This window comes from Anastrepha ludens, chromosome 2 (assembly GCF_028408465.1).
Source record: "Anastrepha ludens isolate Willacy chromosome 2, idAnaLude1.1, whole genome shotgun sequence".
Taxonomy (NCBI): domain Eukaryota; kingdom Metazoa; phylum Arthropoda; class Insecta; order Diptera; family Tephritidae; genus Anastrepha; species Anastrepha ludens.
The window spans coordinates 126,151,798-126,178,812 of record NC_071498.1 but is presented as its reverse complement, the minus strand read 5'-3'; the positions used below and the strand labels follow the sequence as shown (position 1 = coordinate 126,178,812).

General features: G+C 36.0%; 1 protein-coding gene across 1 annotated transcript; it reads right to left on the bottom strand.

Moving 5' to 3' along the window:
• Positions 1-66: 66 nt before the first annotated feature.
• LOC128854874 (ETV5-related protein Ets96B) lies at positions 67-26,702 on the bottom strand. The gene is made up of 7 exons (XM_054089324.1): positions 26,610-26,702; positions 20,678-21,083; positions 18,401-18,662; positions 8,647-8,727; positions 8,177-8,223; positions 669-1,353; positions 67-607 (listed from the first exon to the last, which is right to left on the bottom strand). The coding sequence occupies exons 1-7, from the start codon at positions 26,700-26,702 to the stop codon at positions 67-69; spliced, it is 2,115 nt and encodes a 704-aa protein (XP_053945299.1).
• Positions 26,703-27,015: the final 313 nt, after the last annotated feature.

Below are 27,015 nucleotides of genomic sequence, written 5' to 3'. Positions count from 1 at the left end.
TCTAAATTACATCTATACACACAGATTATGGCTGCAGCATAAGTATTTTGATATCTGTATTTTATTTTAATATTTGTGGAGTGGACTGTTGTAGAAAAGACTATCACTACTCGATCTCGCGCTAGCACCGTTCAACTGTGTCACAAGGCTCCTTTCCCTTTCGCCAACGCTGTGGTCCATCGTGTGATCCCCGTTAATGGCTAACTCACTCCTGCTCAACAGGTCACCGTTACCGTTCGACTCAGACAAATTTTTTGACGACGACAGTGTTACGGCTGCAGCCGCCGCCGCCGCTGCTGCTGCTGTGGACAAGATGTGGGTGTGGTGGTCATTTTTCGTTGCAGTCGAGGCGCCGTTTGTCGCACTCGCCAGATGCCCGTAAGCCATATTAAATAGCGCCTCTGGATCGCATACAAAGCGATACACATAACGTTCTCCATTGACCTTCTGCATGATGCCCTTTTCATAGTAGTAACGTAAACTGCGCGATAATTTATCATAATTCATGGCTGGTCGATTCTTCTGCAAGCCCCAACGACGCGCTACCTCCTCTGGCTCGATGAGCTTAAACTCCATGCCGCGACCCGTCCAGGCAATACAACTTGAGCTATTCAAAATTATGTTCATACATTTTGTATTTTATTTGGGCTCCAATGCATATTTCTTACCTCGTTGTGGGTTCATCCAGTAGAGCCACAAGAAACTGCCACAATTGTAACGATCCACGCCGCTGCGTTACTGTTTGGCTTGTCGAAATCGCATTGTTGTAAAGACCATCGTATTTGATGTCTCCATCGGTTGATGACACAGTAGTCGAGTCCACAGTGACTGGCCGCAGTGCGTAAGTTGATGATATGGTTGAGTTGTAGGGACTGTCATATTTGAGATCAACTTCTGTTGAGCTTGTCGATGGCAGGGATAACGATGCGGTGGGTGATAATGAACCGTTGGTACGCAGGCTATACGAGTTGCTATTTGTTGTACAGTAAGGGTGCTGATGATACATGCTTGTAGCGCCGGTGGTTATAATGGCTCCATGACCGAACTTGTAGGCTGTTGTATGGGCGGATAAGTGACTACTGGGATGCGGCTGATGCAACATGTGAGGGTGGCTAGGTGTATGAGCATGTGTGTGCGTTGGTAGTGACTGTTGAGTGGTGGGATGCGTATGTGTGTGTGACTGTAAATGCATATGAGTTGGATGATGTGTTAGTGGCTGATGAGAATGTCCATTCAAATGTGTCGTAGTCGAATCGGGATGCTCGACTTTAGTACTGTGGTAGTGGTGACCAATTGGAATCATATTTGTTGTCGCAGCTGATGTCGGATTGCTGCAAAACGCTAGAGCTGATTCTGTGTAAATGTAGAAATATTTCATACTATATTTTAAATGATTATTTTTTATAGCATTAACATGATCTATACTATTTGTTCATTTATTTGATTACTGTGTAGTAGTTTCTTAAAGAGCCCTTCCTAACACTTTTCTTCCTAATTCCTTAATTAAAAAAAATGCATTAATAAATCTTAATTCATTTTGCAGCCCTGTATCTTCTATGAACAGGATGGCCGGATAAACGCATGCCTACTGACTGGAAGTTAGGTGTGATCTGACCATTCCAGAAATATTCTGTTATCTGTACCAACTACTTACTGTTTAAGTAATTGAATTGTTCAGCCCGGTAAATCTATTTCTATTTTAAATTTTTTTCTTGGAGTTTATTTTTTTTTTACTGTTATTATTTATTGAATCTATTAATTAATCTTAATACTAATATAACAATAAGGTTTCGACTCTTAACCTAAATTATAGTACCTACAGCTTCTTGAAGAAGTTCAAGGTTGTTATAAGGGCCTCAAATATGCGTCACAGGGTTAGAAGGTCAATTCTTTGGGTGTGTCTCAGTCTTTGGTAGCATCATAGTTTTGTTGGATTCCTGCTGTTTCTGCTGCCACTAATGGAAAATTTAGGTCTTGATGGATATTTTCATTGGTTATGTATCACGGCGCTCCAGTATATATGTATATATAGAATTGGCACGTACACCCTTTTATGGGTGTTTGGCCGAGCTCCTCCGCCTATTTATGGTGTGCGTCTTGATGTTGTTCCACAAATGGAGGGACCTACAGTTTCAAGCCGACTCCGAACGGCAGATATTTTTATGAGGAGCTTTTTTCATGGCAGAAATACACTCGGAGGGTTACCATTGCCTGCCGAGGGGCGACCGCTATTAGAAAAATGTTTTTCTTAATTTTGGTGTTTCCACCGAGATTCGAACCGACGTTCTCCCTGTGAATGTTAGACTAAATACAAGCCTATCCTGGAAAGATCTTAATTTTGAGGACTTGGAAAGGTGACGGCACAAGACTAAATATTAGGGGCGGCATCCATTTAAATGTGCGGTAACTGAACCTAAGTGTATCGCTAACTGACTATCCAAAGTAGCAACCGAATGTAGAACTGCTCTAAATGAGTTGGCTAAGCGAGACATCACAAACGTTGTCTGGGTTTTGAATCAGTAAATTCTACCCAGTATGTGAGCAGCTCTTTATCCTCAAGTAAGCTCTTAATCCAGTCAGTCTACATCACACAAACATTAGATGGACCACTGAGCATACTTGTGAGGCAACTAGATAGGTCTGGCATAGAAGGAAGGAACGCAGAACTAGACCGGCCTTCCATTGGTGCCGTACTCGTTATCATCACCATGCACTGAACGCATGGGAAACGTATGTTGTTTTCCTCTAATGTCTGCTGTCTCAGTTTCAAGTAGAAGGAGGAGGTGAATAGAGTTGAACAGTTCCTCAACCCTTCTCTTGTTCTTGCCACTTACTTTAGATGACTGGTAGACTATAAATCCCCAGCTATCCACAATATTTTATCGTTTATTAAAGAGACGAAGTGGTATCAACACATTAGGAATTACAGGATAAACTTAAGTTGGTGGTCCTCCAGACCTGAGTGGAAAGTGGTAACTACCGTAACCTAGCCTAAGCTTTAAATCCACTTTCGAGTATTATGGTATTTTATACCTCTTTTTTTACGATATAAAACAAATTCAACCTCAATGAATTACTTTGATCTTTGTGACAAGATGGTAACTCTCATTTCAGCAAAAAAACCAGACGCTCTTCTCTTAAAAATGAGTGACGAAGATATTCTTTCTAATCAGCTTATGCGCTTTTTCTGTTAAGCTTTAAGCGCCTTTGACTTCCAACTTCATTTTTATGCAGTTGACTTAAAGGATTGAAATGAGGTGGATTTTTATATTTTGAGACATTTTCTGGAAGAATTTGCGTAAACTTGTACGATTGTCGGCTTACGACTCTTCCTGGCTCACTCAAGAGTCGAATCTACGCTATCGGAGAGACCTGGATTTATATTCCTTCAAGGACTAGTAAGTTTTATTGTAATAAGAGCCATAATTATCTCTGAAAATTGAGTCCTAAACTTGTACACTTGTATGGTACATATGTATGTACGAGGAAATTGGAAAAGCTATAACAAATTTATATTTTGCTATAGAAAACTAAATTTTATGAATTTATGTTTTTTGTTTTTAATTTTGAATATATCAGTATAGTACATTTATAATTATGTTAATTTTAGTTTTGTTTTTTTTAAATAATAAAGTCTCTAGTAAATTAGTATTTTAAAAAGGTTTCACGTTCAATGGCCGTCAGTGGTAATTATATAGTATCCTTCACTCCAAGTGAGTTTGCAGACTAGTTTTTACCTTAATTGTCTCCCACCCTTTAACCACCACTGCGAGTATGAGTATCTTCACTCATTTAATTTCTCATTGAATGTTCACTTAAAAGCTCAATATGTTACAAATTTACACCGAACTTCATGTGCATTGGCCAACAAAACAACAGTTAATCGCAACAACAGTTTACGCGTTTGAAATGGCTTGCGGATGTCTATTAAATATTCAAAGGATACCTTGGCTCGCCGTGCATAATCTATCAGCTACGTAATTTTGTACAGCAAAAGCAAAATCATTTTTACAATAACAGGCAGGAGTATGCATGTAAACAAAACCAAAAAGCCAATATAAAGCATTAAGACTCTCGGAATGGAAGAGCAGCATCATCAAGTCCCTTGAGGGAGAGAAGTATGCACCTCACTATGTTTGCACCGTAAGGGGGTTGAAGAGGGCTTTTATTGAAAAAAGAAAAAAACAAACGGGTGCTAATGTTGATGTTAAAGGTGATGAGGTTTGTTATGATGGGATGGTAAGGCAAAGAAACAATATTCAAATATATGCACGTTTAAATACATACTTCATATGTATGTGCCGATGTGCGTGCATTTACAGTGAAACGCGGATTTATAATAAGGACTCTCTCATGGAGGTACATATGATATATGGTTCTAAGACTCGGTCATGATACAAACTTCAGTATACGTAATGGAACATTGAAGGAGAATGCAGGCACATCTACATATCACTATCGGGACCTCAACTTAAGCACTAGATGACTTCGCGACAACCGTAAAATTCGCATCCAAGTGTCTGTGCAAATCTCCTTGATTTGAGCATCGAAACTTAATGTAACAGTTGATCTAATTTTTAACGCGGTTTTTTACACGGATACTTATCTGCCCCAACAATCCTTATTAGAAGAGGATCTATAGTACTCAGTACGTAAATGAACAGTCACACATTTTAGCCATAAGAGGAATATGGAGGGGCATGAAGGGATATGAATCCATTTCTGATATCACTTTAATCTCTTGATTGAAGTTAAATCCTTTCATTTTAAGAAAAATGGCAAAATTCGCAGCAGCGAATAGGTTAGAGGGATGTGACGTGCATCCAAAAAGGAGGATGACTTTTTTTTCATAAAAAACGTTTATTTATTAAACAATCTCTATTTTACCCCGTCAAAGCAATCGCCTTCCAATCCTCGAAACACCTCTGTTGGAAGAGCTCTTTCATATAGCCTGAGCTCTTCCAGCGATGTGGACTTTATCTCGACAATTGTGGCAAATCTACGTCTTATCATAGGTATTTTTGTTTTGAGCCAGTTCTTTTTTTTTGATATCGGAAAATCACCTAGCACTCGAAAACACGTATAATCTCTGTATCTGTCAAAAACAAACTAAATATGTCATATAGTGGAAACTTTAAAAATATGTTAAAAAAACGAAAATCGAATGCACGTTACCCGCGAGACTTGAAAAGCCACCTCGTGCCATTAGAGGGAAAGCAAAACTATTAAAAAAAAAATTATGCCCGACTGAACATTAAACTGATTTCGGGATATTTATAAATACTGGTAAAAAGTCATCATCATCATTTGGCGCTACAGCTTTGTGTGAGCTTTGGCCAGCTGCACAATATGCCGTCATTTTACCCGATCCTTGGTTGATTCCTTCCAGTTGTTCACGTAAAGTCTCCTCATGTCGTCTTCTAGTTCGTCGATCCATTTGATCTTGGTGTGCCTCTTGATTTTGTTGCAAATAGTTCAGCGTCAATTATTTTTCCTTGAGGTCTCGTGAGGTCCATTTTTAGTGTTTGAGCTTCGTTTTAACTTTGAGCTTAGTAGTTCATCTTCTGGTTGAGCTTAGCTGGCGTTGCTCAACATTCCGACCCGTAGAGCATTACTAGTTTCACATAGGTTTTGTATATCTTTCCCTTAATCGTTAATAACATTTTCCTTTCATATAAGACGCCTGTCAGGCTGCGCCACTTTAACCACGCCGTAGTAACTGTGTGTGTCACATTGTCGTTGGTCTGTTTCTACTTCGCAAAACGGTAGGTTCAGTTTTCTCTCCAGGAAAGCGGGGTCCTCATTAATTAAGACCGTAATGGATATTCTATGGCGGTTTGTCTTGAACTTAAGCTGTCAGATGATCCATAACAAGATCAGATCTTCGAATGAAAAACTCTCAGAAAATTTTTTGGAGCAATCAAAGATCACGGTGATTGGTGTATAAGGTGAAACGACGAGCGAGATCAGCTTATAAATGTCGAAAAGGTTACACGTTTCATCAAAGCGCAACAGTTAAGATGGCTGGGTCATATAACAAGAATGGACGGTACGAGAGAGCAGATGAAAATTGTAGAATCCAAAGCGTTCAACACAAGAGCAAGAGGAAGACCGAGAGCAAGATAGGCCGACGAACTAGAGGATGACATCAATAAACTTCCGATAAGGAATTGGAAAAAAAATTGCAAGCGATCGAGATGTATGGAGGTCCCACGTGCAGTAGGCCAAAGCCCACAAAGAGCTGTAGTGCTAAAATATGATGATGATGATATCGAAAGAGGTCTGTTAGCGTGCCATATACCGGATTCCAGTCCGGCTTGCTTTATTTATTGTTTTTGTCATTTATGTTAGTTATTACAAGGTGAAGTTCAAAATAAATAAGACTGGCGTCATAAGAATGTTTTTGATGGTGCCATCTTTTTAATGCGTTAATGCATTGGGAGTTATATCCCTAGCTGACTTCTAGTGAAAGCTTGGTGACATTCGGTTTAGTGGAAGCGAAGTTATTGCGTCTAAAGTGTCAGTTTCGAACAAAAAGCTAATATCGAGTTTTGTTTTAAAATCGGTAAAACGTTTACCGAGACATTTGAATTGGTGAAAAAAGTTTATGGCGATGATTGTCTTCTCGTGCCAGAGTTCATGAGTTGTTTACACGTTGCAGAGATGGTTGTGAGGACATAAATGACAATGAACATACGAGCCGCCCAAAATCAGTAATCACCGAAAGCTCCAATGGAATTTGTTCGTAAATTTATCAAAAATGAACCGAAATCATCGTTGAAATTCATGGAATCGGAGTTGAAATTCTCCAAAACTTCGATTTGTCGCATTTTAACTGGTCATTTGGGCTTACGAAAGGTCTGTGCACGTTTCATTCTGCAAAAGTTAACTGAGGACCAAAGATTGCTCAGAATTCAACATTCGAAAGACATCATTAAAGAGGCGAGAAAAGGCGAGGACTTCCTTTACAACATTGTAACGGGTGATGAAACGTGGTGTTTCCAACATGAACCTGAAACTAAGCGTCAAAAAGCCGAATTCGCCTGATAAGGCTCCCTGTGACTTCTACCTATTCGGAAAATTGCATTTGGCCATGAAAGAAAAAACGTTTTGCGACCGTAGAGGTCATCCAAAAGGCTTGTACCAACATCCAGAAGGACATTCCGGATTCCGGTCAATGACTTGAAACACTCTTTCGAAAAGCTATTAGATTGGGCAAAACAGTCTATCGAGGCCGGAAGGGACTATTATCAATAAATAAACTCGAAATTATCAGAACAAAGCTCCTGTCGTTTCTATTTTAGTTCAGTCTTGTTTATTTTCGACTTCACCTTGTATAATGTTTCCTATATTATATTTGAGCTTTCTTGTGTATCAAATTTTTGTTCCTGCAAGTTTAGCTACTTAAAAAAGAAAAATTGTATTCGTTTGAATTGTCTTCACCTAATTCTTGTTAGTTCAGGTTTTACTGTATTTATTTAAAATAACTTTTCTTCAATTCATGATTTATACATAAATTTGTTACAAAATTACTAATTTTTTCTTGTAGAATTATTTAGCATCTCTTCACCGGCTACTCTGCAGTACTACTTCATAAAAAACTCTCAGTATTGAAAAACTATACAAATGTACAATAGTTCAGTTAAAATCCTTAACTTTATGACTCCATAGCTAGCATTCCAACGTTTTGACATTCCGATATGCCAACAATATCGATTGTCAATTGGATTAGCGATTATGCGGCTGTTGTTACAGCATAAATATATTACACACACACATACATACAAACACACAAACTCCTTAATAGGCGCTGTGTTTGTTGTTGAATTTGTAAATCGTGCCGCGTATTTTTTATTAGACGCAAATTAAATAAAAACAAATTGAATTATAATCGCACACGCCACAATATCTGCGGCGTAAGTTGCAAACATGAGCCTGTTGACAGGCAGCTGATAGTCGCGGTGCATCCCGATGCTGGATGCCTCCACAATGTGTAATTTAAATAAATGAAGCTCTTCGTTAGATGCCACCAGTGTAGCTGTCTCTACCGACGGTTTACTTTTATAAACGCATTTGCTCACTCTTTTTCGCTTTTCTGGTTTATTATACAATATTTATGTGGTGTATTTATGTTAAGGATGTATATGTAAATTCGATTTATTTGCTGGTCTCTTACCTTGGTCGTTCTTTTTAAGAATCCCTGCGGGCGGTGTTGATGGGAATCTTGAAGGGTGGCAGCGTTTTCAATAAAATACGATACAATACATGTACATTTATATTATTTATAAATATTGTGAAAATTTGAACAACGACAAAAATGCATGAAAGACGTTCACGCGTAAGAAAAATTGTGTTTGTTGCAATTTTTCGCGGCAGCTTTAAATGATGATTAAAAGATCTGTTTTATTGAACTACTTGCTGTGCTTAGTTTCTTTGATCTTCTATCGATGGTATCTTTTTCGATAAACTCGAAATTAAGCGACTTTCACCAATCTGTGCATGTTCGTACTTAAAAATGCATGTACATGTGTACATAACAACATACATGCATACATAGTTAAATATTTTTTCTAGTTTGACTTCTGCCTTATTTGTGAGGCTTTCATTAATTGTATGTACACTCACTCCAATGCTGGCTTTGCTTACCTGTAGCAATAAGGATGTGTCACAGCGGGAATGTCGAAAAAAGCTGTTGAGGAAGTTCTTTCGTGACGCACTCCTTTGGCGATTGCTGCAATAGACATTAAAGATTAAGAAATGAAATAAAGATTATGTAATATGTGTGTATGTATGTGCATAAACCTATATAGGCATTTCATTGAGTACGTCTGTATGTTTGCAAATAAGTAGATTATACAATAACTCTGCAGAGGGAAGTTATACTAGTTCGATAGTGACCCAAATTATACCAGTTGCAAATTGGACAGTTAAAGTTGTTGTTAAGTTGTAAAATAAGTATTTTCATATTGAATAGGAATACTTCAGTCATAAATGAAGGTTAAATGTAGATGGAGTCAATTCACCTGGGAAGTGAATCTTGCAATTTTAACTTATCACAACTTCAAAGCCTGCGCGAGCAATCAAGTAAAATACCAAGTATAGGGTTATAGCCGGGAGTACCGGCGCAGTTAATTTTGATTAAAATTGTAGTGTGACAGACGACTGTTACGCAGATTAGGGAACAGCTGATTTGTTTATTGAATAGTTTTGTCAGTAAAAAGTGGATCTCAGGTGACAAACACGGGTATTAGCTGCCTTGATACTAATAAATAATTACTTATTTAAAAAAAATTTTAAATTGAAAATTCTCAAACTGCTCCGGAATATCAAAACAATTGAATTATTTGCATTAGTTGCAATTAATTCCTGACACTAAGTCGTGACGAATTAAGGCTTTAATCGTCAAAAAAATCAATAAAGTCTACTTTCCCATCAACCATTGTTTCACTCTTACACTCTTAAAGGGCATTAAAAAGACGCGCCTAGTAGTTGTTTAGCAAAAAACAAAAAAAAAAAAACGTGTACAAATTTAGACTCTTTCAGGTTTCACTATTTTGATTCAAAATACGGTTCTTAACAATTACTTGTGAAGAAATTATATTATGTACAATGAACAAATCTACAGATAAAAACCTTCTTATTAAACCCATTTGCCATTCCAAGCCGGCTTAAAACTGTGGGTCTCTTCATTTGTACAACAACATCACCACAAATAGGAAGAGGAGCTCAGCTGTCCATATGTAGAATTGCACAAAGTATGTAAGGTCAAAGAATAGGGTAAAAGGTTATTTAAAAGACTTTACTTCTTTATTAAATTATATAATATTTCTTCTCTCTATGCTCGTATGCTGCCTTGAAAAAGCTCCTCATAAAAATATCTGGCGTTCGGAGTCGGCTTGAAACTGTAGGTCCCTCCATTTATGAAACAACATCAAGACGCACACCACATGAATATATATGCTCGTATAAGTACGACATATATATCCCCTAGTATATATGTTTAAAAATAGATGTTTAACAAATTAACCTAATTCTCCTTATTATGAAATAAACTATTTTTGAGACATTAATTTAGCAATATTAATTTATTTTTCTAGCTTCCAAAGCTCGTGATTTTCGAAGTAGATTTTGTATTGAACTAGAATTTGTTTTATCTCCCATGATTAGTTCAATAGCTTCTCTATATACATAACTCTGATGCATGTACTGGTTTTGCATTGGCTGGTAATTGACTTTTCAAGGGCATCATTATATTAAAAATACCAGCTGCTATCATTGTAAAAAGGCAGAAGAAGAACAGTTGAGATGCAGAACAAATTGGTAGTAAGCTAATTCAGACCTAATACATTTGACTACAGGGATAAAGGGAGCCTGCATGCACATACATAGATTAAACAAATAAAGAAGTGGTTTCGGACAAAACCGGTCTTTTTATACCTGGTGCGTGTTTTTTGTGAAATGTCTTATTCAAAGTCACATTCATAGTAAAATTGTCACATAAGAATTATTATCAATTATTACTTCGATGATTGCATGTGTGGACGAATGAATGGTCGGAGGTAGGCGACATACGTACAGTTGCAAAAACGAAAATAGCAGTAACAAAAAAAATTAGATATTTTCAATATTTTTATTAAATATTATATTGAAATATTTTTCTATTACTTAGCTGAACACATATTTAAGTCAATGCTATACAGAAAAACAAAAATTTGTATAACAAAAAATAGAAATTCAGGGTTAACAATAAAATAGCAGTGACCATATAGGTAAAGGATTCTGACCAAGTTCATTAAAAAATTTAAGGCAAAACGGCAAATAAAAAGTTTGCAGATACAAAGTTGTAACAATATCCAATTGAATTTCGCAAATTTTTTATTGCGGCAGCACAACGTGTCGGTATTGAGTACACCAATCGCGCACTTCGTTGCTTCGGAATCTCCAGTCACGCATCTTTAACAATTTCCTAAAGTTGTTGATTGCTACTCGGTTTGACATTGTGTACAGCTCTTTTTAAGTTTCCCCTAAGATTTCCTACAAGATTGTGGTCGGGGGTCTGAGCTGGCCATTCCATAGCCTCAATTCTATTTGTGCAAACTCCTCTGCAATACGGCAACATAACATTCTGTGTTACTTCCGATTAAATAAATATTAGTGCCCATTTTGCCATCAATTTTGTGTATAAAGCCTGCGCCATGGTATGAGAAACATCCCCATACCATTATTTTTGAGCCCCTATGTTTAATGGTTTTTAGAGTGTATTGTGGCTGATTTTCGGTCCCAGGTGGACGTCTAACACATTATCGTGACTATTTTAGACTATAAAATATTGCGTCACATCTCAGCTGAACAGCTAGCATGTTTGCTTGCAAATCTTAAACGTTTTGCCTTGTGTTCTGGTGCTAGGAGGGGCTTTTTTTGAGGGCTACGAGTTGCTAATCCATCTTTGCGTAGTCTTCTACGTACAGTTATGTCAAAAACATTTAAGTTTACCGCTTTTTTAATTTGTGTGGCTGACTTCATGGGATTCTCTTTGGAGTACCTTACAATTTTGCGATCGTCTTGCAGGGAAGTGTTTCGTTCGGAAGTTTTATTGCATTTGAAATAATTTTTGCTGAACATGAAAGAATGGTTTGAATTTCTGTGTACGTTCATCTAAGTCTGTGCAAAATTGTAAATATTAGTATTCCTTGTACAACTTTAAGGCCAGATTCCAAGAGTGTATCCGATATTTTTGAAAATAAAATCCGCCCTTGTTCTCTTTGAAACAGTTACCGAAAAAACTTTTATCGCTAGAAATTTTTTTAAATTTTGCTTTTAATTCAAAATTCTGCCACTGGACAGTAAAAATCGGTTTGGGCCCAGTTTAACCTTCCTTACTGGTTTTGCATTTAAGTTGGAGTGGTTTTTGTTCTACAAGTATTTCAATAATTTTGTTACATATGCCTCATAGGATTAAGTGCAATATGTGTGCAAATATAAGTATATTTAAGATGGTTTTAAAGATATAGTCATTTATTTAAGAGTTGGTATCACATTATAAGACTTTTTTTTATATCATTCTTCCATTCTTCTTATATCATTCTCCTTCAGTAGTTACGGAAGTATCGAAGTTTTAGAATTTTGAAATTCAAAGTTGTTGAATAACATAAATAAATGGAAATTGGTGTGCCATTACTACGCATATATAGGTATGAGCATACGTCTCTGCCTTTTCCGTCAGGCTTTTTCACGAAACCGTGGAGTGAACAGAATTAGGTATGTTAACCCACTGTACTTGTGTGAACGGGTATAGCCATATGTAACTGGAGAAATTATCTGCGTATACTTTTATAGAAACACATATGTATGTATGTATGTATACATATCAATGTATATGAATGAAAATAAAACTCTGCAATGATAACAATGACTGGCATTCAGTCATTCTTGGCTTTGTATAAGAAAATTTAGTAAAATTAATGCACAACGGGAGATATTGCTATGCATTTGCAAAAATTTCCCATACACATGTCCATACATGTTCGTGCTGTGCCACATACCCATGAAGTCATAAAAATATTTACAAATACCTATACAAGGAATGAAGTGTGTGAACAATTCTATTATGTGAAACTTGTGTCGGAACAGAGCTAGAGCTACATAATTTAATCTGAAAGGTGCAATATCTAGTAGACACGGCGTAGACCGGGTGATAGTGAATTTAATTCGTTCGATGCTGTATAGTGATTGATCCTCTGTTCACCACCTTAAACGACTCGGAAGTCTACGCACAAGCATATGCGGTCGACGTTGCTTGTTTGGTAACAGGCTCTTCGCTTATGGACATCTGTAGTAAAGTGCAGAAAACTTTGGATATGATTGACACTTGGTGCTGTGCATTGTCCTCTTCACTAGAAGGAGGAAGCTTGATGGATTCGTTCTGCCTAAGCTAAAAGGAGTCACAATCCAGCTATACAAAGAAATAAAACAGCATTTGCTCGAATCAGTCTTTAGCACTGATGTGCCACCTTAGCTCCTTGGCGCCACAAGATCTACTCAGATTTCTTCGGAGAACGAGTAGGTTTAAAGATAATTAACAAGGGAATCCGAGTGCAGTACAATGTACTTCATTGTGTCTGAGTGATGTACTTGCTAGTCTGCCCCGACAAAACAAAAAAAAAAAAACAAAACAAAAAAACAAACATATTTCAGGAGAGCATGAAATTTTTGACATGCCCTGAGGCCATAGAGCTCGAAGATCTCAGCCCAAATTGTAAACTTAAGTAACTGCTTGTAGATATACCTATTTTTTATATTTAAATTTGAAAGTGCTTTTGCTTGCAGTTTATATGTTCCTGTGCAATTTACCCGATCGCGATGGAATTTTGCACAGTTGTTGTAAACATGCTTGGAAAGTACAATATTTATGAACCGATATGGTTTGTAACTAGAATTTATGTATACTCGTATAAGACACATGAAACTCAATCCCTTTGCAAAAAAAATTGGTCCGATAGGTGGCACGCGGGTCGATATTTTTATAGAAATCGTATTCATGGTCCGATTTGGTTGAAATGCAGAATATATTATATATAAATTAGTCAAGTAAGAAAAAAATATTTTGCTGCGGTCGAAATATTTACAGAAATCCAATTTATCAAATCTGATAGTTTTTGTTTGTATGTTTTTTAAGACTTTAAAGAAATTATAATACTTTGCCGATTTCGCTTTCAATCGGACACGCGTATAACACATGGGCTGAAAAGTCCCGGGCGTAACAAAGAAAACACTTTTTTTTGTTCATGCTTTATTCATTAACGTAATTTCCATCAAGAACAAAGCAATCACTCCAACTCCGCTCTAACATTTCAATACCATTTTTGTAGAACGATTTATCTTTTGCCTCAAAATAGGTCTCAGTTTCAGCAATAACCACTTGAGCGAAATTTCTTACCGGCGAGCATTTTTTTAGGTCTGTAGTAATCGCTGGAAGCCAAATCTGATAAATACGGTGGATCAGGGAGTAATATATGAAGTTTTGCTATTGTTTTGATTGACTTGTGTGACGGTGTGTTGTCTTGATAAAACAAAACAGTGAGCAAACGCGGCACCCACTTTGAACAGAGCTTTCTCATGTCAAAAGCTCATGCAATATAAAACCAACATTTTCTTTTGATATCTTTACGATGTCAGCTAACTTACGCAACTTCACTGTCCGATCATTTAAAGCGATTTTGTGAATTTATCTGATGTTCTCTGGTGTTACCACCTCAAAGGGACGTCCACTGCGCTGTGCATCACCGGTGTCTCTACGACCACGTTTGAAACCATCGTTTTATTGTTGTTTCTGATGGAGCGGTGTCCCTATAACACTTTTCAAGCCACTGCTTCGTTTGAACGGTATTTTTTCCCATCAAAAAGCAGTGTAAAATTAAAACCCGAAATTCTTTCTGTTCCAGTTTGTGAAAACAACAAAAGTAGCATCACTCTTAGCAGAATAATTCACGAACAAAGGAATAGAATATCTTGAAATTTTAACAGCTGTCTTTTTAAGGTAAGTATTAACTGAAAAAGAGGTGAATGCAATAAAACTAGTTTGTGTTTTTTGTAAATAAATTAATTGCTGTTGCTTTCCAACATTATTGAATACTTTTTTAAACCCAACTTCGATTATTCGTGTGAAATAGGGGGAAAGGGGAAATAATTACATCGTGCTTACGCTTCATTATCATTGGTATAAAAACACGAAGGCAAACTACATAATTTGCATATTTTTGACGGCACTATTTTTATTTTTCGGAGTTTACTTTTTGACAAGTGATTGCCCTATTTTAATTAATCCTAAGGCATTTATTGACCATTGATTGCATATTTTAATTTTTTTGTCGTGCTATGTATGATGAAAAGTGGCACCTTTAATTGGTATCAAACTCTGAAACCTACTGCACTGAGATATCCATTTTAGTTGAATATATTTTGTGTCTGCCGGGGATTAAGGCGTCAGTGAAATCGGTGTTTTCAAGCGTCAATAAATTGTGGACAGATAAATATATAAGTAAGCATTAAAAGTCGATACGCTGAAAAATATTCTTATGGTTAAATGCAATTTGACATATTCATGTGCAGAGTTTTATGACTTTTTGAAAGTAAAACCTACTACTCAGGCAAATTCCTGCAAAGGACACGAAAAATTATGACAAAGCTGACAATATGTTTGGCATCACAAAGGGCTTCAAAGTGCAATCTAATGGTGGATCGCAAGAAATGATACCGTCCACCTCTTCCTTGTGTTCGCTTTACCGTGGTGATGCTGTTAACCAAATGTGCCTACTACTCTTTCCAGAAGTTGTAAACCTCGGTGGAAGCACTAGAAACAAAATAACAACAAGGAGACACTTCTGAAAAGGGACTGGTCTTTAGGTTGACACCCTTATATCAGTCATATCAATAAAAATCTGTCACGAATCAAACACACCCTCGGATAAGGAATGACCAACAATGACACCGACCCTCGCAACGCTTAAAGGAACGATATGAAAATAGGTAAATGCAATTTTTGAACAATGTTAATATATAATCCAGCAAAATGGCAGAAATGCAGATGAGCTTACACGGTATAAACTGAATATATGTTCCCTGCAGGAAATACCATGAAATGACTATGGCGAGATAAGAAAAAGAATTTACTCTGTATATTATAGAGGCGCTTAAAAACAGGACTTTATGGGAACTGGCTTCTACGTCGACCACAAAGCAAGAAAAAGCAAAATGGAGTTGTTGCCAATAAATGAAAGAATGTGCTACCTAAGATTGAAAGGAAAATTTCAAAACTTACTGCACTGGTCAAAATTTACTTGAGTATCAAGAAAAAAGAAAATATGCAAAAATGATTATCAAAAAGGTGAAAAAGAGCACCTGAACAGACAAGTCGAGCAAATAAAAATAGACTATAGAATAAAAATGTGCGAAATATGTACCAAACCATCAAACAACAAACGAAACCCTTCTATCCAAGAACTAATAACTGCAAGGACAAAAGTGGAGAGATGATAAGCGACAAAGAAGGCATTTTGCGGCATTGAAAAGAACGTTTTAATGAAACTCTAAACATGGAAAATGAAGAAAACGTGAATAAAGAACTACACACTGCTGAAATACAGATAAGTGACCATAGTTTTGCAGAAACAAAAACTGCAATTGCTAAACTAAAAAATCATAAATGCAATGGGGCCGATTGTATAGCTGCTGAACTATTGAAATACGGCGGGGAAGAACTGCATACACAACTACACAGCCTGATGTTAAAGATACGGCAAAATAATAGCATGCCTATTGAATGGTTATCAAGCCTGATAACTCCTATATACAAAAAAGGGGATAAAGCAAACTGGTGTAATTATCGGGGTATCTCGATAATAAACGCTGCATATAAAACATTTACACACATACTACATGAAAAAGTACGCGAATATTCCGAACAAATTCTGGATGATTACCAAGCAGGTTTCGGAGCCAACTGGTCTACAATAGATCAAGGTTTCATAGCGACAAAAACTTTCGAGAAGTTATTCGAATATGGCATTGACGTCTACTGCTTATTTGTGGACTTTAAACAAGCATTTGGCAGCATAGACAGAAGGCATATTAAATATTTGCTGCAGTCTATAGGCATCCCGCTAAAGCTTATTAAGCTTTCTATTATGACGCTTTCAAATACCACGGCGAAGGTCATTGAGCAAGGAGAGTGTTCTGAATCATTTCCCATTACATTGGGAGTTAAACAGGTTATCAACATTGATATTCAATGGTCCTGCACGCAGCAATTACCGAACTAAATCCAAATGGCACTTTATACCACAAGCCGTTCCGGCTTTGTGCATACGCAGATAATATACTTATCGTGGCGAAAAGCAAGCTAAGAATTAATACACAAAAAAAGCGAAGTTTATGGTCCGGTCCAGCTCCGGTTTAAGAAATGATGACCTGTTGATCGAAGACTATGCATTCGAGATTGTGCAAGAATTTACCTACTTGGGTACTTGGGTATCAAAATATCAGCCAATAAATATGTCATTGACAATAACTGACAGAGTTTTAGCAGTAAGTAAATCTTATTACTCTAATTTGAAACTGCTTAAGTCAAAGTTATTATGTCGCGACCAAAATTTAAGGATATACAAAGCTTTGATCCGCCCTGTGTTTACCTATGGTTGCGAAGTATGGACGCTAAAAACCATTGACATTAATCAGTTAATGGTCTTTGAAAGAAAAATTTTACGAAAAATGTATAGACCAACAAGACTGCAGGAGTAAGATATTAATATATAATCATGAGCACACATGGGATTTTTAGCAAAACACGAAACTGTGATAAGATTTATAAAATCTCAGAGGATAGGATGTCTTGGATACGTGTTTAAAATCCTTAAGAAGAGAAGAGGAACGAAGAAGTGGACGCCCCAGAAAGAGATGGTTCGAAGGCGTTGAAGATGACCTTGCAAAGCTGAACGTGCGGCGATTGAAGGAAGTAGCCTTATATAGAAACGGCTGGCGAAAGGTTGTGAATGAAGCAATGGTTCAACTAGGACTGTGATGCTAAGAGGAAGAATGACGATATGTAAGTTGACAGTAAAACTGCTTAGCTTAGTATAGTTTAGCAGAGGAGTGTAAGTTCCTTGAACGAATAAGAACTATTCGCAAATTTTATCAACTTTTATTAAATATTTTTCGATATCTTGCGAAATTGGTAATTATAGTGGCTTTTTCCTTTTTTCCGTAAAAAATTATGACATACTTAATAATACATGATGTATTATAGATACATATTCTTATTCAATTGATCATTTCTCTTTGTTTGCCATTTTTACAACATTTAATAAATCTCGTAGCGTTCATTCTTTACCTTCCCACGCACACATCAACATCTATGTTTGCTTTAAAATTCATTTAATTTTAAAGTCATAACCATCAAATAGCTTGGAGCAGTGTTAGTAAAGCACCGAGAAAATTATTTAGGGTGGAAAAATATTTATGTACGAGTAGCAAACAAACGAACCAGTAAATATCAATAAAAGTTATACACACACTCACATAAAGCCAAAACAGCTAAATTAAAGAGAAGCAGAGGATACTCGTGCTCATAGAGCTTATATGTATGTGTTAGGCAAAATGTTTGCTAATAAAAAGACGAGTTAATAATAATATTAGAATTGTGAAGATTTATAAGTAAATAAGTATGTACAGGTATTGTGCATACACACGGATATTTGAAACTAATCCGTTATTAAATTTTATCGAAAAATAAGCGATCGCATGTATGTGTATATGCACACAAATACTATGACTTATGTATATATGTGTGCTTCTATGTATATTTTAACGTTTGCAAGTGCACTTGCCTGACGATGTTGTTGTTGTTGTTGCATGTATGCGGGCACTAAGGTATCCATCGGTGGAGCTATCGATTCCAAGTTTCTCGATTGGAGTCGGACTTGCCGACGCTAACGCCGTCGCCGAACCGGATGTGGTGGCCGAGATAACTGGCGGTGTATACACTACCAAATCTTCGCTCAATTGCTGATGATGATGATGGTGGTGGTGATGGTGGTGCGAATGCGGGTGCGGATGCGGATGGGCGTGTACATGGGCGTGTGCATACCAGTGCTCTGCTCTGCTCAAATCTGCATTGATGATAATAGGAGTTCGTTTTGAAAATACAAACATACATGTAGTAGACATTTATACAGTGAAAACTCCCATAGACGGACGCTTTAATAAACGGATACAATATAAATTATTTTGTTTTTTTTCCTAGAAAATACTCTCTCAATATATAAATTTTCTCATAAATGGACGCTTACATACAAACTTGTCTATTGTTGAAATGAAAAATCCCATAAGTGGACGCGGAGTTCTTGTTTCATTATAAGTATTACAGATTTTCCTTTTCTCCTGATTTTGAGTTCTTTTGACAGTTCGATGGTTTTGTTTCATTGTTTACGAATTTACTCTTAATTTTTTTGCGAGAGTCTAATTTTTTAAAAGGGAGTCTAATGGCATATAATGAAATTAAATTTTGTGTTCCAAGCATTCAATCATATTGCCCATGGCACTTAAGGCCAAGAGATAAGATGCAAAGGATAGGGAATGGTTGATGAGATGGGAATTCACTTCTCGTCATCAAACTTCCTAGATTTTTTTATGAATTTTACTTGTAGGAATTTGTCGACGAAAAGAGAATGTAGCTCGTCTATTCTCAATACATCCCACCCACAAAAAGTACCGTCTAAGTTTGGCGAAAGCCGCTCAGCGTCAGAGAAAATGCTCTATACTACCTTCTTCCCCAAACAATATGCACATAGTGGATCGTCGATGCTGCATATGTTATCACCATTAATTGTGTCCCGACTGTGTAACTCACTCTTCTGTCTGAGACGGGTTCTTGCTATGCTCCTGACAGGCCTCTTCAAGAAACACTTGCTTGTTTTGTAGGTGTCGGTACTGATCGAATGGTTTTCATTAAATTCATTACTGCGAGCCTAAATGTAGCCGACTATTCTCGCTCCGGTCAAATTGGACACTCTAACCGCAGTATGCCAGTTTGTTATCCTGAACACTCCAGCGCCTCGGCATCTGCATATGTTCAAGCTCATTCCGCCTTGCTTCAACTTATATTCGGGAATAAATTCTGAAGAGATGCAAGCGGTTTAAGGCGTAGTCAATTTAATAAATCTCAGGGCTTGCTTTAGTTTATGGATAAAGCATTGAAATATGTTGTAAGAAGAATCCAGTTCAATGTTGATTCTGGCATATACAAACTTGCGTTCACGTTATATTATCCAGTAACTTTCCAGCAGCTAATTTTCCTGGAATTTATAGTGCCAGCGATCAACACCTAACCTAAGCCAACTACTAAGAGTGATAGATTACAAGACTGTGGTTAAAAAATAAGCGTGATTTTGCTGTGAAGTGGAAGAGAACTGAAGCGATTGTATCCAATGCGAAATAAACAGAGATTGTAAAGAAATAATAAAAGTGGGGCTAGGTTTGTATAAACAAGGATTCTAATAGGAAAGTAAAAAGTGGTTTCTAAACACACATAAATATGAACGAAACTCTACAATTATATTAGCTCAACAGCTGATTCTGAAAAGTGCACAGCGAGCCGAGTTGCGGTACCGAGTTTCTCCTCCAATTTGTTGTGGTAAAACTCTTTTATTCCTCTTGGTTATAGATATAAATTAACGGCATTGCCCACTTATATCCATGAGGTTATAGATCCCTAAGGTTCAGCCATTTTTCATTAGCTTTCTGAGAAACTTCCAAAGATTTATCAAACTCATTTTGAGCGTGACACCGATCCTTTGTTTGACTCAGACTTTTGAACTGTAGGATAGGTTTCTTAAAAGCCTCACAAATGTCCTTCGGTATAATTCTCTTCCTTCAATGAGCTAATCAAACTAACACATTTATGTTCGGTTACAGTATTTGGGAATATTTAATTACCTCAATGAAATATAGTTCGTTTTTATTAAAAAATGCAATGATTAATTTCCACGGAAATCTTTCATTAAGTCATGCTACCTAGTACACTAAGCTACTTTGATAGGTTCAATTATGTTTTGTTTTTTTTTTTGCCGATATAATTAAACGGGTTTCACTGTATGTACAATTATATTTCTGTTATAAAGTTTACCATTGGTGGCCGACGACGCCGCTGCTGGAAGGGGTGTTGCGATTGCTAGGGTCGGTGCGAACGATTGCATTTGCATAGGCGGCAAAGGAAACGTTAGGCAGCAGGGTGATTTGTACGTGGTGCTGGGTATCTCTGCATTTTGCTCGGCTTCCATATGTGAGTGTGGCGAGTCGATGCACTCTTTTTGCTCTACCCTTGTCGCGTTATCTGTGGTATTATTGTTGGTGTGGCTGTATGTAGTTTTTGTCATTGCCTGAACACTAGTTGTTGTAAGCGGGGGCGCATCAGCTATAGACGGAGCCGCACTGCTCATAATTTCATTATTCGTTCGTGGAAATGTCTCACCATCGACAACATCCTCTAATTGCAAATTCTCCAGGATACCAACATTCGGCGCATAATCCGTCTGAAATATGAAAAATAAGCACAAAATAATACAGATAAAAAATTTACATGTGTATGAAAATATTGTCTATCCAAGTACATATACATATATATACATTCTTATTGAAAGTAAAGTTGTTATGAGCAAAAAGTGTTAGGGATTTCCAGTTCGTAAGTGCTAAAAGGATACCTGTGAAATTGCGAGTGCTCTGAATCAGTTCTGTGTACACGAAAATAATTGAGGAAGTTAGTCAATCCACAGCAGGAAATTGTGCTAAGTTACTGTAAGTCATGATGAGGAAGTTACAGCACGCAGTCTTAAAAAAATAAGGGTAAATATATATGTAGATATGTATGCAGCTGCCTGCATTAAAAATGTATTGGCTTTGCGCATAAAATTGCCAATGGAAATGTGTAAATTTTGGATATCTGCATAATCCTAGTAAATACGGCTATAATTTTACAGGTATGTTCAGGACAATAATTAGGAATAGGCTATTTATTTATGAATTTGGTCAACGAATTTGCTATTACGATAGGCATAGGAAGTCCAACGATGTGTACTCAGAAATTCATACAAGGATGGGTAAAAATTCATCATAAAATCTATGAAAAACAGCATAAAAGTTAAAGGAAAATCTTTAATATGAAGTTAAAGGAAAATCTTTAATATGATATGTCAAACCATCACCAAAAGTGGCAGATAAGTAGCAAAAGAGGTTTGGCAAGTAAATTGAAGTCACCTCATTAGAATGACCGCTGGGAGGTGCCGCCAATACAGTCGTGTAACAACTTAGCGGAGAGGACTTCTCATGGGGTTTCAAGTTGGGTCTGCCGGCCAACAAAGCTATGATGTTAGTTTTTAGGATACGTAGGGGTCGCTCCCATCGATCACCGTAAAGAGGATAAAACGATCCGGCATATTATGTAATACTGCTGATTGATTCGAGTTCAATTTCAGACAAAATCGCATGACTTTGTATAAAATTTAAAAAATAAGAAATTTTTAAAATTTTCGGACAAATTTTAAGTTTGTCGTTTTATAATCCATTGCATTTCGGTATGATAAAGTGCTAGCTTGTCGAAGCTCAAAGTTGACGTGTATTTTTTATATTATTTTGTTTTTTCTTTTTCATTTTCATCTAATTCAAATGCATTAGGGTGTCTTAATACTCTCTCATCGTTTATTATAATGAAATTTCGTTCCAGACACTCGTAAATTTCATTTGCATTTTCTTAAAGTATAATATCTTAAAAATATTGTGCCAAAATTTTTAGTGAATCCTACAAATACTTTTTGAGTTATTCAACAATTAACAAAGGGCGCTTGGGCGCTCGGGAGCGTTCGTATGCTGAAAAAATGGATGTTGCACGTATGAAAGTGGCAGATAAGCGCGCTAACGATAACACTCGAGGAGGTAGAATGCTACGTAGGCAACAGCAAATCGATATTTTGGAAGCTGCTATGACGGCTGAAGAACTATTATATGGCCCAGGAATAGATGACACAGTGTAAGTAATTAAATATAGTGTAAGTAATTAAATAATTCGTATAACTACATAATTCGATAGCAAAACTTTAAATGCGTTTTTCTCAAAACTATGTTTTTTGAATTGGTAACTGTAGCTTAAAAAGCGATTTCAATAAAATTTATACTGCTTTTGAAAAACATATAAAACTCGTGCCTGATCGAAGGACTTTTTTTGTTAATATCGATTTTTTTAAACAATCAATTGTCGGTTTTTTTCTTGAAAATCTTAAAAATATTTCCTGAGGCCGCCATATTGTTAATTTAAAAAAAAAGCTTCGATCAGGCACAAGATTATCTATTAATAACACTAGTTTCTCTTGTCCGATTGATTTTAGATGAATCTCCAAGGACTTGTGATGATCACCGGAGAAATCAGCTCCACACAAACAGCGATAACTTTTACAATTATAATTTTTTTTTTGAAATTTTGCTAAAGTCAAGTCGAAAATGATGTATTAATGCTATGTTTTTATTTTTGTAAAATAAAACAATTGACTAGCAAAAACTAATTTTTTTGAGCCCTTATTTTCTTTTCTGTGCTTAACACCAATTTTCTTACATCAGAAGATACATATTTCTTTTTTCGGGCTCATTATTTTATCCGCTTGACAAGACCAGCGACAAACCACGATACCATACAATATATGTATGTAATAGCAATGAGGATTTATCAACTGAAATTTTTGAATAACGGCACTTTACAGCAACTTTTTCAATGCTTGTTTTGCTTGAGTGAACCAAATCATATGGATGCACATATAGATTCGGCTTTAACTTAACTATGATTATTATTGCGCGCACTTGTAGTTCTACTTACGTTACACTGTGAGTTAAAGTGTTCTACAAATTATCTTGTGTATGTATTTAGAAAAATCTAAGCAAAAGTTGTCAACACAAAATGTTATAGTAATTAAGTTAACAGCTGCTGAGTTCATTCCACATATCATTTCTTGTATGGGTGGATGGCCTGCAACAATGGCCAATTAAGTAATGAGATGTACTCGTATAAACAATGCGTCTGACGGTGCGGCACAGTGTCAATTGCAGACAAAGTCAATGTGGTGAAAGTATCACTTCCATATCCAAGGTGTTGAATCGGTGGCAAATGCAATTGTGGCAAATTGACAGACCATTTGTGGACTAACTCTGCTGACAGACAATCACTACCTGCCACCCGTTGCTCTACGAAAGTTGGGGTCAAATTGGGTATATGTTTGTACATATGTATATAAGTATATGTGCATGTGTGTAATTAGGTGTGCTGCAGTTTCAATGCATAGCGAAGTTAACGCCCTTTGAAGTTAAGAAACTTCGTAAAGTTTGTCATTTGAAACCAATGGATGAGTAAAACAAGTCAAAGCTGTAGAAGCATACATACAAACATTTCATATTGTGCACCTTTTAAAGGGATATTTATAATATGTAGAAGTCTCTGCAATACCTTTCTCAGCACTGAATATAGTAATTTGGGAATAATTTCCATTCAGTGCTAACCAATGGCAGCGGCCCTAAATTCTGCAGTACAAAATTCGTTTGGTTGAAAATTCTGGAAAAATCTGAAACAAATTCTAAGCAGACTAAATTTTTTTGGATCTATTGTGCATTTTGAAAATTCTGTGAAGCCGAAATTATGTAGAATTATTATTCTGGGTATTAAAATTTTGTATACAAATTGGTTTTGTGCCGTAATTCTGTATTTTTTAAGGCACTGTGAAGAAAAAATTGTATAAGTAAAAACATTAGTATTTAGTAAAAACATTTAAAAAAAGAAGTGAAAATAATTGATAGGTCAACAATAAAATATTAATGCTAAAATATACACCTGTACGAACACATTCCCCATTCTACAACTGCTGGATGAAAAATGTTGGTATTGTTTACAATGAAAATAGTCAGAGATATTAAATGTGCTTGAGAAACTACAAAACCCAAGGGGACAGATACCTGTAAACGGCTATATTTTCCCTGATTTTCATTAGAATTATTTAAAATGAAGAAGTCAATATTTTTTTTTTTAAATTGGCACACAGTTTATTTATATACGGGGCTTCTCAATCGGCGGGCATTGTAGCATCGGCGTCAGTGACCTGAATACAAAAAACTAAAAATTTTTTTGTTTTTAATGCCATAATTTCTATATGAATTAACAAAAATGAAAAAAAATCGCGGAATAAAATGCTTAAAAAAAATTAATTTTGGGGCGAACTTTCCTACTATTTTTGCTTCGAAAAAATGATGTAAATTCACATAGAAAGTAATATCATAAAAAAGATGTGTGCATACTTTCAGGGAGATCGGTCAATAACTTTTCGAGTTATCGTGTACGCCAATTCGAAAAATATAGTTTTGAGAAGAACGCGTCTAAAGCTTGAATACATAACTATACCTCTCCTCTCGAACGCAAAGAATAGAATCGACACGGTTGATAATCTATAATATAAGAAATACTTAAATTTACGTTCTCAAATTTTGAGATATTTTTAAAGGATTGTATTAACATTTTGTGAAAAAACAAAGTTTGTTTTTCGAAATTTTACAGTTATCTGCCCCTTTAACGTCGTTTAGTTGATTTTGTGGTTTTTTTTAGTATGTGTGTGAATTACAAGCTGTACAGCTGCTCTGCACAAATTCAATGTGAACTGTTTCTGCAATTAGCACTAGCTACTTTAATAATATTACCTTATAGTATGATAATATAACCTTCTGCATTATTCGTCACTAATAATCGAATATTCTTATTCGTCACTAGTAATCGAATATTTGCTTAAATTTAATCTAAAAAATCTTAGTTTTTCCTATTTCCAGCTATTTATAGCACACTCTAGACTTCATAATCCGCATAAGCTGTTCAACTATGATCCAAATGCAAAGTTCAAAAACGGTTTGAAATAGAAAATTCATAAAAATAATTTTGCTTGATATTTTTCTGATTGGTTGTTTTGATTTTATTCAACGAGGCATAGCAACGGATGCCTGGTATTGAAATATTATGGTTATTAATAAAAAATTATTTTCTATGAAATTATTGTTTGTAATTCTTTTATATACAGTAGGTTCTGTTTTTATGCGGTAGATACGTTCCGCAAGAAACAGCATAAAAAAAGCTACTAGTTCTATAGTAAAACTATAGATACGTTTCAAATGCTAAAACCGCATAAATCTGAAATAATGTAATAAAATCGCATAAAAAAGGGCACTAGTCCCATATTATAACTATAGATACGTTCGATAGACCGCATGAATCTGAAATAATTAAATAAAATCACATAAACAAAATATTGTATTTTTGAAAATTATATCTTTATTTAAGAAACGTCAGAATCGAAAATTAAATTTAAGTCAGAAATAGAATCAGACAATACCCACATGTTGCGCGTTCGTTTAGGATTTGGCGTAAAATCACTTTCGTCACTTTAGGAAATGTACACGTCTGATCTAGATAGTTATGCAGGCGGTTCCATACTTGTAGGGTTAGCATTTCTGATGTAATCTGTGATGAGTTTTTGCTTAGCTGGTTTAGAATCTTGTTTATATGTACAATTCCCGATAGGTCGACATGCATTTTGTAATTTAAAAAAAAACCGCACTATTTCAAAACCGCATAAAAAAAAGCCGCATAAAAACAGAACCTACTGTATATACATATCCTAAATCCCTCAAGACTACTCCTTCGCGAGCGGGGTCGCGGGTTAAAGCTAGTTTATAATATTTATTTAATAATATATTATTTGAATATATTTCTTGTGTTATATTTTGAAGTTTTATTATTTTTCTTTTATATTTTCTTTTATAAATAAAACTCATAGAAATTTTAGAATTCATTTTTTTACTTAATCATATTTGACACATTTTCCGCTAAATGTCCACCATAACTCCTCTGGCGAAATAGGATGCGCATATAAAAAATTTCTGACTTTTTGGCATAATTCAGGCTGTATATCATTCATAACGCGAGTGATTTCGTTCTTCAGCGCTGGATTCGTCTTGGATTTATAGGCATAGGCCATACTTCTCACATAGCGCCATAGCTGGGCATCTTTCTCAGTGGTGTCAAATCGTAAAATCTTGGGGGATATTTGTTCTCGTTGTTTCGTGAGATATTGCGCCATTGTATCTTAAGCTGTGTGAAAAGTGGCACCATCCGGTGGGAATCACTTATCATTTAATTCAGGAATAACATGTTTGCTATTGTACCACGATAATGCTCACCGTTCACCGCAGTAGTATCACCAACCGCGTTCATTGTTATCGATATCCTTTTCAAAGAAGTTCGATGCGATGACTCCGCTAGCCCAAAAGCCATTCAAAACAGTTCCTCGTTGTGAGTGCATAATTTTTCTTGAATGACGTGTGGATTTTTAATATTTCGAATGCGGAGTTTTGCTGCTAAATAACCAATTCGCGAAACGCACTTCTTGCAGA